Source organism: Gossypium hirsutum, chromosome D02, assembly GCF_007990345.1.
Source record: "Gossypium hirsutum isolate 1008001.06 chromosome D02, Gossypium_hirsutum_v2.1, whole genome shotgun sequence".
Taxonomy (NCBI): domain Eukaryota; kingdom Viridiplantae; phylum Streptophyta; class Magnoliopsida; order Malvales; family Malvaceae; genus Gossypium; species Gossypium hirsutum.
In genome coordinates, this window is record NC_053438.1 from 102,159 (window position 1) to 117,020 (window position 14,862).

A 14,862-nucleotide genomic window follows, 5' to 3' on the forward strand; every position below is an offset into this window, starting at 1 on the left:
CAATCTGATTACATGATGCAACTTGATATTAGTAAACATTATGTAATCGGTGAGCCAATATTTACTTATACACAAAAACCATTGAGGACAAATGTACAAAAGATAATAATTTTAACAATAAAATTTTATTAATGTACAAAGAGAGTTGAAAACCATATTAATGAAAACCATTGTGTCCCTAATGAGGTTAGCTAAGTACATCCAAATGAAACTCTCAAATATACCAAAACTCTAATTAATCTAAAATAAGAAGTAGTTTAAACTAAGAAACATAAGAATTAGTTTAAACTAGTTTTAAACTAAACTTTCTTATTGACTAAGAAACATAAAACTCTTAATAACTTAAAATACTTAAAAAATATGTCCAAAATTTGAAATAAATAAATAATAAAATAATAAAACCTAATAAATACAATATCGGGCTCATATATAATAAAAATTAAGCCTAAAAATTTAACCTAATATGGTTTAAACTCGAAACTTGTAAATTCCATAATAATCCCGTTTAGAAATTCTACTCGCATAGTCTTCCCTAAAACAGTCATAACTTGAGCTCCCGAACTTGTAATCGAGTGATTCAAAGTGCATTTCAAAGTTAATAGATGGATATTCGAATGCATAAGACATTTCAACCCAGAAATGCCTGAATCCCATAAGACATCTCAACCCAGAAATGCCTAAATCTCATCCAAAAAGTTGTCGCAAGTTGACTGATTTTCCAAATTTGAAAATTGACACATTTTGTGAATGAAATTCAATAAATTTACCCCATTCGCACATGTATCAAAATAGCTACACTAAGGGCATTAGATTTCAATAATCTCCTACTTGCCCTAGTAAAGTAGATGATTCCTATTTTGTTTTGTATACTCATACCCTTTACATGTTTCTTGAAACTCCTAGCCACTAGATTCTTGGTAAATAAATCCACAAGGTTGTCCTCACTCCTCAGATGCAACTTTAACTATATCCACTATTCCGTCTACAATCGTCTCTCATATAATACGATACTTACCATTATTGTGTTTTGTTCGTTTATGATTCCTTGTCTCCTTAGTATTAGTTATTGTCGCACTATTGTCACAATACAATATGATTGTTTTTCCATAGCAGGAATTACTTTAAGATCTGTTGAGAACTTTTGAAGTTGCATTGTTTTTTTGTTGCATAAAAAACCCCCACGTATACAACCTCCACAATGGAGTTAGAATAGAAATCTTCTTAACATTGATCCACACTATGGTTCTTCTATCAAGGATAAATAGACAACTCATTGTCAATTTCCTTAACTCCGTACATATTTGGAAGTCAAAGTTTGTATAACCAAGGGAAGTTAAGTCCCTTCCAGAATATACAAGCATATAACCATTCATTTTCTGTCAATACTTTAGTATATTCTTAACTGTCTGTCGCTGTCTAGAGCCAAGATTCACCTGATATATCGACTCAACGATCCTATTGCAAGTGTGACAAGTCAGTTGTAATAGATACAAAATATAGAGAATTAAGGAGTGACTTTTACAGCAAGTATGATGGTTCAATTATAATATTTATAGTATTACAACGGAACACACGAAATATTCTAAGGATTGACCGAAATGAGATCTGGTGATATGGTAAGTTAACAAAGATTAAACATGCAACAAGGAGTCTAGCTGGCTAATAACGAAGTGTATAGTATGACAAATTATAAAACAAATGGACTTATACTATATTATAATCCAAGGGACTAACATGCAATAACACCAAATTCAAAAATTCAATAATGAGAAAAAACAAAGTGGTTAGGCAACATAATGTGTCGAATCAATTTACTCAATTTTGATACTTTAGGCTATGGATTGTATAAATTACTTACTAATATAAGTTATTTTTTTGCATCATGACATGTGTAACTTGATATTAATTAACATTAGATATTCAAACATTCAATATTTATTTATACATTTTGCTTTTTATTTAAAAACCAATGAGGGACAAATATAAAAAAAAGAAAGAAAGTAATTTTAACAATGAAATTTTAGTAATCAATTTATTCAAAATATCACATGCATTAATGATGAAATAACTACATCAGAATCCAACAAATTAAATCTTTTATTTTCATTTTTATGACTGAAATTAAAGATAAAAAGAAAATAAAAATTATTTAATTATTCTCAAAATTTTGAACTTTTATCATGTTAAAAAGGTTTTATGACAGTGCAATTTCTTATAACAATCTCAAATACTAAAAATTTTTAAATTTGATATTTTCACTAAATATTTTTTTACAAGTTAAGCTTTCTGCAGCCTTTTTTTTAATGGTTTGTTTTCTAAAATCGATGCTCAAGTAAGGTTGAATACAAAATGTCATTTTGTTTTCGCAAAATGTCAAACACTAGGGTTTAAGTTTTGGGAACTGCCAAAACCACTGGCCTGGTGTTGACGGTTAGTTCCTTCTCCCCGTCGACAACAATACTGCTTTGCCTTCCCTTTTGTCCTTTACTTGTTAACCTTAAAGTTATTAACTTTACATAAAATTATAAAAAAGAAGTTATTGTATGTAGATTAATTACTTTGAATTCATTCATTTTTGTTGTCAAATGCGAGGGACGTTTCTATCCGCTCTGCTATTATCTAATTTTAGATTCTTTTGCCCAAATCAAACCAAACCATTTAAGGCTAAGCTAATAGGTCGAAAACCTGAACAAACTCCACCTCTTTCTTCTTACTTCATTTCTCTAAGGTTATTAAGGGAAAACTAAAAGGGTTGTCGTCAAGCCAAGCTAAGCGACTTTTTGCGTGTTAACTTTATATTGTCGCTGTACATCGTTTATCTGTTAAACTGACACAACAAGACGCACGCAAACAAAAAGAAAACCTCTTGCATTGGTATTGTCCTTCATCATTGGATACTCGATAGTTGGGGATTTGGCATCAACTGTTGCTTGTTTGAGTGGGCTCAGCCTCAACTCATAGATGGAATCAGACTTGGACTTCAGCTCTCAAAAAGATTGGTTATTTATTTCGTTCATTTGTTAAGTATAAATGGAAATCTCTAACCATCTTGTGTTGTGTTTTGTTGTTCATAATTGACTGTCATTGAATTTGCCAAGCTCAACTGCTTACTACAGATGATTTTTATCTAACAATCCATGATTAAAATTTTATTGATAAATTAGATTTATATATTTTATAATTAATCCAAACACATAGTACTCAATCTTATTACATCATTATTTAATCTTGCTGCCACCATTATTTTTATTTTTACCGGAGCTGTCTATCCAAAGGAAGAGCCTAGCAAGTAAGTAGTCTGTTTTGACTGCCTTATTATGCTTCGCAAATGGCAATTCCGCAATTCAACAACCCAAATTTGCTACTAACTCTATGTTATTGAGTACTCCGATGAAAATTACTGAAAAGAAAGAGATAAATTAATAATAAAGATGCGTATTTACAGTGGGAACAAATAAGATAAAAATAATAGATTGGTTTTGGGAAATTGACGAAAATGCATGCATGCATATGCATTCATTTCTCACAATATTGGTTTCAGGGTTGAATAAAAGCTAGCTAGCTAGTTAACTACCTAATTAAGGAGAAACCAGCAACAGGCTTGATTTTAATTTGCCAAATTGGGCTATATCAACATCGCTCACGTATTAGTTCCCATGCCTCTTTTTTTTTTTTTTTTCAAAGATGCAGACCAGATACTGATATCCATAGCTAGGTAGCTATTAATTGTTGTTTGGACGAAACACTTGTTAGACAACACAATCAATGTAACGTGAATTAATTATAGAGTGATAAGCCAAGCATGTTATACAATGTTGGAAGGACTTCCTTTCAAAGTAGCTCTCGTTTCATATGCATATACAGAAATTGATTGTAAATATTTCAGAAGGATTCACTGTGCGCAGATGGTAATTAATTTGAAAAATATATATATTTAAAAAAAAAAAGGCGAGAAATAGTGTGTGCGGTGTGGTATGGTGTAGTGTGCCTGCTGTGCTATGCTTGTAAGGGGGGAGGGCATAGATTCATAGAACTGGTCGTTGCAAGACGTCAAACAGGAGAAGACGAATAGCAAAACAGGCTGAAGCTATCATCCCCAGCTCCACCAATCCCAAAGTCAGTCTTTGCTTGCTTGCTTCTTTTCTTGTTTTCTCTACTTTGACAGCCCATCATCTTACCTGCTCCTAATTCCTCTCTTTAGTTTATTCTCTCCCTGAGTTTACCTCTCTTTTTTCGCTTTAGCACCGATTTTAATGAATTAATTAATTAATTCAAGAATAAACATGGTATACCATCATTCATGAATATTAACGTTAGCATGTTCCATTCTTAATAATTAATATCCAGTACTGGCAATAAATTCATCCACATCAGGACGCTTAGCTAACCGCCACCCATCACCGCTCCCTTGCTTCTTCCTTTTTGTAGTTTCTTTATTTCTTTTCTCTACTGTAATCAAAACTTTCAAGCATCCAAAAAGCATGGCTACGGCGTACTTGAAGCATTAAATTATTAATTTGATTGAAGATGACAAGAAATCAAAAGAGCAAGAGAAGTTTTTATTATATACTATATAACAAGAGGCCTAGGCCTAACTAACGTAGAAGGTGGTGGTAAGATTAGAGAGGAATCCCGAAGCCGCTGTCCTAGTTTTGGTACCGTTTTCTGTTTGGATGCTCCTACTTATGCTCCCATCTGCTTCTGGTTTAATATTATAAGGTACATACCCATATCCCTCCATAAGCTAGCAAGCGTCCCCTCCAGTTGTACAAAGAGTTGTAGTTGATGGGCCATGGACGCTTCTGATTTGGTAGATGAAAATCATAGTGAAACCAATGGCAGCAGCAGCAGCCGAGGACACCCAGTAGCAGTAGCAAACAATACATCAGATGGGAAAATGATGAGGAAGAGAATGGCTTCTGAGATTGTTGACAACCAAAGGTTCCCTCGCCGCACCCTTGTCTCTGAGCCTGAGCCTGATAACAACACTGTTTGCTCTTTCTTGCCAGCGCCAGCATCATCTAATCCACTCCTCAACCACTCCACTATCAAGATGAATACCGCCATTTTTCCTTCTGCAAACTTCATCGCCGTGACGTCAGGCGGGCCTGCTGTTTTATCTACAACCACTTCTACTTTTACTTGTATCGATACCATTTCCACTAGTAAACCTCACCCCCCGGCTGTCTGTGGTTTCTCGGGTTTGCCTTTATTTCCACCAACGGACAGAAACCGAAACTCCGTCACCGCAACTACTGCCTCAGACTCAGTTATTATATCTCCGATCTCTAATTCAATGGATGACACTTCAGCTACAGTGTGGATTGACGGTGTCATAAGGGATCTCATCCACACCTCCTCTAACGTCTCCATTTCTCAAATCATCCACAACGTCCGGGAGATCATCTACCCTTGCAACCCGAACCTCGCTACGCTCCTGGAGTACAGGCTCCGCTCCCTAGTGGATCCAGTTGAAAGGAGAAGTAAGGAGGGTGAGGCCTCCTTGTTGCAGAGGAACCATAGTCAGCAACAAGGCTCCTCTGGACTCACTTTTAACTTGGACCCTGCCCTAGATAGCCTTCCTAACTGCTCTTTGCCCGAATCTTGTTCCATGAGCCAGTACTTGAACTGGGAGATAAATCCACCATCCGTTTCTAACAACGCAGTCGCTACCCAACACCAGCATCACAATCAGATTAGCAGTAGCCCTTCTGCGACTACACCACCGGTTCTTTCCCTATGTCAGACACTGCCTCATCACCAACAGACTCGGGAGCAGCAGCCGCTTCCAGTTCCAGAAGAAAACCCTTCCCCAGTTGAGAAGACTACTCCCTCGACGACTGCTTGCACAACGCCCACGTCCACTTTTCAAATAGTTCAAGCATGCAGCGCCAGAGACAGGAAAGAGGAGATACGGCAGCAAAAGAGAGACGAAGAAGGATTGCACCTCTTGACCTTACTCCTGCAGTGTGCTGAGGCGGTTTCAGCTAATAAATTTGAGGAAGCAAATAGGATGCTGTTAGAGCTGTCGCAACTGTCAACGCCATTTGGGACGTCTGCTCAGCGCGTGGCAGCGTATTTCTCAGAGGCTATGTCCGCAAGGCTGTTGAGCTCATGCCTGGGAATATGCGCTACGCTTCCACCGATTCCACAGTCACAGAGCCATACCCAAAAGATAGTGTCGGCATTCCAGGTGTTCAACGGGATAAGTCCATTCGTCAAGTTCTCGCATTTCACAGCCAATCAAGCCATACAAGAGGCGTTCGAAAGGGAGGAGAGAGTGCACATCATAGATCTCGACATAATGCAAGGCCTGCAGTGGCCAGGGCTGTTTCACATACTGGCCTCAAGACCAGGCGGGCCGCCGCACGTGCGCCTCACGGGGTTGGGAACCTCCTTGGAGGCCCTGGAGGCAACCGGGAAACGTTTATCTGATTTTGCCGACAAACTGGGGCTCCCCTTCCAATTTTGCCCGGTGGCGGATAAGGTGGGGAATCTGGAACCCGAGAGACTCAAGGTTAGCAAGACGGAGGCAGTAGCTGTTCACTGGCTGCAGCACTCTCTTTACGACGTGACTGGTTCAGATACCAACGCGCTGTGGCTCTTGCGAAGGTGACTAAATGACGCCCTTAGTCCTTGATCTTTGGCTCTTGCTTGCATGAATTTCCTAAAGTAGGCACTAAGTAGACAGTCATATACTTTAGTTTCATGGTTTAGTTAACACAGAAAACATGATATTGTTGACATATAAGTATATAACTATACGCATCGAATGCACTCCACAAATACACGCAACTCAAGTTGCTTTTTCTTTTAACCCTACAACTTTATTATTGCCATAAATTTTTTAGATGGAAGGCTAGACCTAGACGTTGATTAGAAATAAAAATTGGTCTTCTATGCCCTAAATCCATCACTACAAGTCTACTACTACTACAACTTATAAATAAGAATAATAATAAACCGTAGCTCTGTTTGTCCTCTCTATCTGAAATCTAGTTTTACTAATCTAAATTAATTAGTTTTCATTCATCCAAGCATGACACATTTATTAATCAGTTAATTTGTGTAATAAAAAATGAGTGTGTTTGAAGACGAGGGAGCTACTGATGATGATGATTCATGATCAGGTTGGCACCCAAAGTAGTGACGGTAGTAGAACAGGACTTGAGGAGGCAGGAAGGACCATTTTTGGGAAGGTTTGTGGAAGCCATACACTACTACTCAGCGGTATTTGATTCACTAGGGGCAAGCTACGGGGAAGAGAGCGAGGAGAGGCACGTGGTGGAGCAGCAGCTACTATCCAAGGAGATACGAAATGTTCTGGCTTTAGGAGGAGGTTCCATGAAATTCCATAATTGGAGGGAGAAGCTGCAGCAGTGTGGGTTCAAGGGTATATCCCTTGCTGGCAATGCGGCGACGCAGGCCACCCTGCTCTTAGGCATGTTCCCATCTCATGGTTATACTTTGGTTGAGGACAATGGCGCCCTCAAGCTTGGTTGGAAAGACCTTTGCTTGCTCACTGCTTCTGCCTGGAGGCCAGGCGAGGACACCCTTCCATTCCAATTCCATGCTAATTAATTAATAGGTTATATTCCGCATGCCAAAGTTATGAATTTTAATTTGGTATTGATAACTGAATTTTAATTTGGTATATTTTATCATTGCATTTTTTTTAATTTTAAAAGTTCATTAATCATTAAATAATTATTATTAAATTTATTAAATTAAGCTATATTATTTTCAAAATATGATGCAATAAATATATTATCATATACGAAATATCATGTCAATTTATTATTTTCACATATTACTTTCTAAAAATTTAATTAATAAATTAATTTTATGTTAGAATAGAAATAAATTCATATTTATTTAATATTAAAATTTTTATTTTTGAAAGACTTTGAAAACCAAACTTTTATTTACAGTTTTCATATACGTTCTAAGATTTTAATAATGTAATGTGTCTTACCATTATACTAAACTTTTATAAATGACTAGATTTATATATTTGACTTTGTCTAGGATTGTAAAAGATATTATAAATTAATATAATTTATTTATATATATTAAATATTAACTATTTTAATATTTTAAGTAAGTAAATTTAAAATTAAACTAAAAATATATAATAAATTATATAAAACATGAGATAAATAAAAAAATGCTTTGAAAAGATTAAAACACAGCAGACTTAAAAAACAAAATAAATATGGTTTGTCGGATCCTTCTGCATAATGTGAACCAAGTTAATAATTTAAATAATGTGAACAAACTTAATAATTATAGACTAACTCATTTAAGTATATTCTCTAAGAATAAAAAACCTAATTTATCAAAAAGAAAAAACTAGAGAATTGAATATGAACTCTAAATAAAATAAATTATTTAATTTTTTCCTAGCTGGCCACAAGGATTATAAATGGATTGATATGTTAACATGAGTTCCAACCATTTTAAATATATACTTTATAACTATAAGTTTAAAAATAAAATATTTAAATAATAATTTATTTTTCCTAAACCAAATTTTAAATCAAATCATTGTGTATCACACATCAAATTTTTTTTATATACATTATGTTATAATAACTAATTGAAACATTAATGAATTCCTACATAACAATATTAAAATAATTAAAATGCAACGCAAAAAATAAAATCAACACAACATAAATAAATGCAAATATAATAAATATACAAAGAGGTGAAGATATAATTGTATCTTTTATATATTAATCTATATTTTTTTAATAAAGGACTAAACATATGTATATTCATTTAGAGAGGTATAATTTATAAAGGCCGGTAAAATTATAATTATCTATTTTTGGGGCTAAGCCCGGTTTATCTCTCAATAAAGATGAATTTTAATACTTTTTAATAAATTGATTATAATTATCAATAAAGTACTTAATAACCAATCTCTCTTTAGTACTTTTTGGTAATCCGAATGAAATTTAAATAATTTAAAAAATTGAAATTCAATTTAATAAAAATTAGAGAGTATAATGAAGAAAAGAGTATAATATTATAATAAACCAATAGAGTGACACAAATTTTACAAATATTTGAATAACAAAGGTAGCATGTGATGTAGGGGAAATGGATGCTCAGTCTTGATGTTAGTACTAATTAATTAGCTTTTACTTTTGCAAAATAAAATAGGTGGGGCAGACCGTACATGTAATCAGTCGCTGGAAACATAAGTTTTATTGTCATAATATCTTTTCTCACTTGCAACCTTCTTCGCATTACGTTTCTGCACAATGGAAACATATCTTATAAGCACTTTCAGCACAAACCATATAATCCACTTTATAACTCACTTGAAAGAGGGTTTAAAGTATAAGATTCAGTCACAAATAGCATGACTATAATAAAGTGAACCTGGTAAGCTTTATGATTTGCTACAATCCTCTTAATTATTGTGGTAGTTGTAATGTCGAGTGGACTTTCTAGAACTTTGAAAATTCCCATACTAATTGGAACATCATAAGGGTTATCTTTTTCCTGCATGACATGAAAAAATGTAACTTAGCCATTCTATTCACTCGTCATGATCAACAAGTTTTACACTTCACCTTCTGAAAATCACTGCTCTCTGCCACTGTTCCATGGACAACTAATGATATATTAAAAGTTGTGATCTGCAATTGCAAGATTGTGGTGAGAGAAAAATTATGGGTCAATTTCTTAGATTTTCATAAAACAAACATTAATTTAAAAGTGTAAAGCAATAATTTAACTAAAATGCAATTTCATACAAAGTTTTAATTATATTAGGTAACTTTTTAAGATCTATTAATAATATGGCACATCATATTTTTTAAAAAGTTTTTAATTAGTACCTTGTACGCTTTAACACTAGATCAATTCTCTGTTAATATAGTTTAACTTTAAGTATAGTTTTTTTTGTGTTAATTAATTAACATTAACTAATAATAATAGTAAAATAATATTTAGAATATAATATTTAGAGATTTAATATTTATCATTTAGGATTAGAGTTAGAATTAGAATTAAAATTTAGAGTTTTAGAATTTAGAAGTTTAAAATTTAAGGATTTGATTTTATTTGTTTAGGGTTTAAATTTCGGATGTTGTGATTTTTTTATTAATAAGAGTTAAAAAAATAATGTAAATTAGTTTAATACAAATATAATGTGGCATAGTAGTAAAATTTTAAAAAGTGGACCTTTCATAATCATTCTAAGTTAAAACACTTAAAAAAACAACAGAAAAAAGCCCTAAAAATTTTCATAGAATACATCAAAGCCTTTTCCTTTAATGTAGTTCAATCTTTAAATGCCACCAGAATCAAAATAAAGATATTATAAACCAGCATATACTACTTTAAAAAAAAATAATTAAGTCTTAACAAATTAAACCAAAGAATAGTACTAACCATGTCTTTAGACACTTCCCATGGAGCACCGATTATCACCTCATCCACATAGCGACAAGCTAAAACACTTAAGCTTCTTTCATGTAGATTCATGATAGGGCGATGAGTACCTCGTTTAGCACTGCATGATATATAATACAATATTTCTTTGAATGCCTTGGCTTATTCATAACATTACCTTGCTCGGCATAGCAAGGTGTTCTCCTTTTGCATTTAAAAGAGAAATGTGTATCTATGCCATTCAAGATCTTTTTCTTCCTACAAAGCTTGCACACATTTTATTTGGAAGGGTATTCCCTATTCGTCCTCCCCCCTTTTATGTTTATTTTGAAGGGGTGGTGGTTATGTGCTAGAATCAAAAGAGTTTCCCCTTTCTGCACCGATATTTTGACACTTCTAAGATTCCTTTTACTGCGATGTCTCCCCTGTCCCTTCTTTTGGGGAGTAGGGTTTTTGCTCTATGAACCGTTCCAACTGTCCCTTCTACAAGTACTTTAATAGCATCCTTTAAGTTTAAGCAGTTGTTCGTAGCATGTCCTACATCTTTGTGATATAAGCACTCAGCTGTAGACTTCCTTTTTCATGGATTAGAACTATGGGAGGTGGGGTCTCTAATATTTCCCTACTCTCGCTAAGAATGTTCCTTGTAAGGTATTTAAATGGGTGTAATGATGGAATGGCACAGATGAAACTCCTTTTAGGTGATTTGTGCGTTAACAATTTCAACTATTTTAGCTTTATTTTCCCTTCATTTGGCACAATAGTTTGGTTTCCCTCTGAATCAAGGTTATGCTAGCATCCTGGAGATCATCTTCGGCCCCATTGTTCGTCCTTTCTCGGTTGCTTCTTGTCCCTCATGGAACTTTCTAGGGCACATTTTTGGATTTGAGCATAAAGAAACTCTTTGGGCTTGCAATTCCCTATACTATCGGACTTTAGGGCTAAAATCTTCTCCCACTCCTAAATCTCGACAATACCCTTCATCATGATGATTTGTCAAGGTGGTGGGAAAATGGAATATAATGCTTGTTGCTCTATAGTTGAAATTGTGGAAATGATGGATAATAAAATTTTACAACATCATTTTGACCTTGGTTTCACCTTGGTGTTGATAATAGATGACATCTTGGTATTATTTTTCTTGATTATAATAGAGTAGTAGAGATGTAATTTTTTTTATTTTTTCACAGCACCAATTATTATAAAAAATAAGTTATACAACGTGTTTTGGCAAACTATAGTGGTGGTTCACAAAGTGCAAAGAACCAGGATAAAAGCCTAGGATGTATATAGAAGTTGAGAGAGGATTTTTGCAGGGTGGTCAAAATAATAAATTGTCGAGTTCTTATATCTACCGCTACTTAGATGTTGGAGTAAGTATTTATTGAGGGAGGTTGCTTGGATGGTGAAAATTAAACACTTTACTCCATAGCTATAAAGGGTAGACTAGCTGGTTGCAAAATATTATTGGAGTCAATGTAACCTGATTAGGAGGAGTAACGTTGAGCCTCGATGGTGATGGATTGACAAGTGTTGATAGGAGCCTTCCTTATATGTCTTCTGAGGATTGTATGGGCTCATTTTATGTAACAGGACGCTCGACAAGGTCAAAGTTAGGCTTTTGGCGAAGTTGAGCTTAGTCAACTTCTATTTTCAAGCGTTTAATAATGTAGGTTTAAGCGTTTAATAATGTAGGTTGGGTGACACAATAAAAATATGACCGACTTAAATATAACACATGATTTTGAAAAATATTTATAATAAGAGAACATTATTACCATTTTTAGAATAAAAGATAAAATATAAAACATAAAAATGAAAATAAAGAAATTTCAAAAACAACAAATATTTTCTTTCCTTTTTTTCCCAAAAAAAAAATATAACTAATTTATGTAACAATAACTTTTAATTCCAAAAAGAAAAATACTGCAATGACAAGTTAAAAAGAGGAATAAATTAAAATGCAAGAGAGTGAATTTACCTGATAGTTTGATCATTGTGGGTACCAACGAGAAGAAAATCTCCCAGTTCTCGGGCAACACGCAGAATCTAATATAGCATAGATTTAGTGACTTTTTCTTTATTTCTTTCTCTCTGGAGACAAAATCACCATTGAAAAATCAACAATAAATAAGACATAACGTACCTCAACATGTCCAGCATGGAAAAGATCAAATGCACCATCTATATAAACAATGTGAGCGTTTGGTCCGGGGCCCTACAACAAGCAGTAGAGAAATTTATATAATTCTGCTTGAATGGATTGCATGCCAAACACTGCCAACAATCAAATGTCAAGAATTTAAGGATTCTTTTTTTCATATAGAAGGCATGGAGAAGATAAAATAGATGAAAAGCGTAGAGATAGCTATCACAGAAAATGCAATTTATTTTTTAATTCTTTATCCGACAAAAATATAGATGAGCAGAATCCCAGTACATGCATCCAAACGTTTCTACAATGCACTAGTTATCATGATTCATTTCAAGATCAAGTAAGTTTCAAAACAAAATGTTACTTTGGGCCTCTTCAACCATTTTGTAAAAATATTATGGGAAACTTTTGAGTTTTAAATAGCGTTACTAACTTGAATGTTTATTTCTTTTTCTACACTACCTATATGGAGACCTTAACTCTTGGATCAAATTTTTCTAAAACTAGAAAAATGCAACTGAAACAAACAAAAAATATATATATGAGGAGAGCATATGTTATGCATACCTTTCCGTTTGAAAATTGCACGATTCTGCGGGATGTCGGTAGAAAATGAGATACGCGAGTTCCAGATCTAGATCCAGATCCACCATCCTCAAATTTTTGGCTGTGCCCGTGGCTGAATTGTCTTTGTAGAGAGGAATGATTATGACTGTCACTAACTGATCTTTCTCTTACACAAAGAAGCATTCGGCCTGTTAGGAACAATGAATGCAAGGCAATACATTAGAAAGCATCCATGGATCTTTTATTAAAATTCATGGAAATGCTTAAACTGACCGACAATGTCAGTGCTAGAGATGCCTTCGGTGCGCTTAATCTGCTTAAAACGACCAGCCTTCTTAGCAACAGCATAAGCATCAGTTCCATCGGGAAGAACACAAGGGTCATCGCCGTGAATAATGTAGTCCATCTTGTATTCATCGAACAGCTTCTTCATGAAATCTTCGGTGATTGCATACGGCGCATCAGAAATGACCTCATCCACCCACTTCACCGCCTTTACCATTATCATCCTTAATTCACAACAAAAATGAATGAATTGAAAAAAAATGAATCGACCACTCATGTTTGTGTATATATATCAATCCTATACCTTTCATGCATAGGAGTTACAGGAGGGCCTTTGTTTGCAATGATTTCCGCATCGCTAACTACCCCCACCACCAATTGATCGCCCACTGCACGAGCTTGACGGAGGGCATTGCAGTGACCGTAATGCATCATGTCAAAACAACCGTCCATATACACGCGCAATGGCTTCTTCTTCCTTTTTATTTTCCTCCACAAACCCATTCCAAGTCCTTCAGGAGGTAAGCCTCTTTTCGCTACGCCAAGGTACAATCCTACCGCCATGGCCACTACCACTGCTCCACCTATTAGGGTTGTTGATGATATCTTGTTCATTGCTTGATTTTTGTCAATTTATTTCCAGAAAAAAATATGTATATATATTTATCAGTATTTATCCAACATCTCAACTCTAATTGCCAAAAAAAAAACTCCAATTGCCAAGTATAGATTTTTTTTCGCTTTTTCACATTTTCTTTTGCTACTATTGCTTAGAATCACGATATGGAATATCATTATATTGTAGCCTTCAGCTTATGCCACCTGACGAGTGACTTTTTCCTTTTTTTTTTTTCCTGAAATTACAAATTAGGGTGATGGAAAGAAGATAATAAAGGTTAGTGGACCGAAAAACAAAAAATTATGAGGTAGGAAATCAAGACTCTGATACTCCCTTGTTTTTCTTTATTTTTCTAATTCTGGTTTTAGATAATGTGCATAAAAGTAGCGATTTTAAAATTGCAAATTGCTTGATAATTTATACAATTAATTTTTTTAATTAAAATAAACTATTAATAAAATATACATTTCCATTGATATTAAAATCCATATTAAAGTAAAATTATGAAATATTTTCAAAATATATTATGATTACTATTAACATTAAATTTCTTATTAAAGTGAAATTCCTCAATTGATAATTAAATATTGAACAAAAAGTTAAATTTTATTTTTATATTTGAATTGATAAAATAAATTCTAATTAATAAAATTTAAATTGTTCGATGTAAAATTTCATATTTATTTTATAATTGTTTCAACGTGTTATTTGTATTTAAAACTTCTAAAAGAATAATATATAAATATATACTAACTAAAAAGAGAAAAAATTAAATCGAGACTTTATATTTAAATTGAATTGTAGGTTTTTATTGCTGGTTTAAAAA

At 33.7% G+C, this 14,862-nt stretch overlaps 2 protein-coding genes across 2 annotated transcripts; one reads left to right on the forward strand and one right to left on the reverse strand.

Moving 5' to 3' along the window:
* The first annotated feature begins 4,383 nt into the window (after positions 1-4,383).
* LOC107960801 (protein SCARECROW) lies at positions 4,384-7,664 on the forward strand. The gene is made up of 2 exons (XM_041087898.1): positions 4,384-6,612; positions 7,131-7,664. The coding sequence occupies exons 1-2, from the start codon at positions 4,793-4,795 to the stop codon at positions 7,579-7,581; spliced, it is 2,271 nt and encodes a 756-aa protein (XP_040943832.1). The 5' UTR covers positions 4,384-4,792; the 3' UTR covers positions 7,582-7,664.
* A 1,351-nt stretch (positions 7,665-9,015) lies between these two features.
* Positions 9,016-14,261, reverse strand: LOC107906190 (ethanolamine-phosphate cytidylyltransferase). Its single transcript, XM_016833119.2, has 9 exons — positions 13,722-14,261; positions 13,406-13,641; positions 13,133-13,320; positions 12,557-12,628; positions 12,392-12,459; positions 10,411-10,531; positions 9,588-9,653; positions 9,394-9,516; positions 9,016-9,265 (listed from the first exon to the last, which is right to left on the reverse strand). Exons 1-9 carry the CDS (start codon positions 14,030-14,032, stop codon positions 9,194-9,196), a joined length of 1,257 nt encoding a protein of 418 aa, XP_016688608.2. The 5' UTR covers positions 14,033-14,261; the 3' UTR covers positions 9,016-9,193.
* Positions 14,262-14,862: the final 601 nt, after the last annotated feature.

What these genes read in the sequence shown, in the direction of transcription:
- LOC107906190 (XM_016833119.2), bottom strand. Translation starts at nt 14,032, where the DNA reads ATGAACAAGATATCATCAACAACCCTAATAGGTGGAGCAGTGGTAGTG. An exon ending in GTAACTCCTATGCATGAAAG is followed by an intron (nt 13,642 to 13,721) that starts GTATAGGATTGA and finishes TTGTGAATTAAG; the next exon opens with GATGATAATGGTAAAGGCGG. An exon ending in TCCATGCTGGACATGTTGAG is followed by an intron (nt 12,460 to 12,556) that starts GTACGTTATGTC and finishes ATGCTATATTAG; the next exon opens with ATTCTGCGTGTTGCCCGAGA.
- LOC107960801 (XM_041087898.1), top strand. Translation starts at nt 4,793, where the DNA reads ATGGACGCTTCTGATTTGGTAGATGAAAATCATAGTGAAACCAATGGC. An exon ending in GCGCTGTGGCTCTTGCGAAG is followed by an intron (nt 6,613 to 7,130) that starts GTGACTAAATGA and finishes ATTCATGATCAG; the next exon opens with GTTGGCACCCAAAGTAGTGA.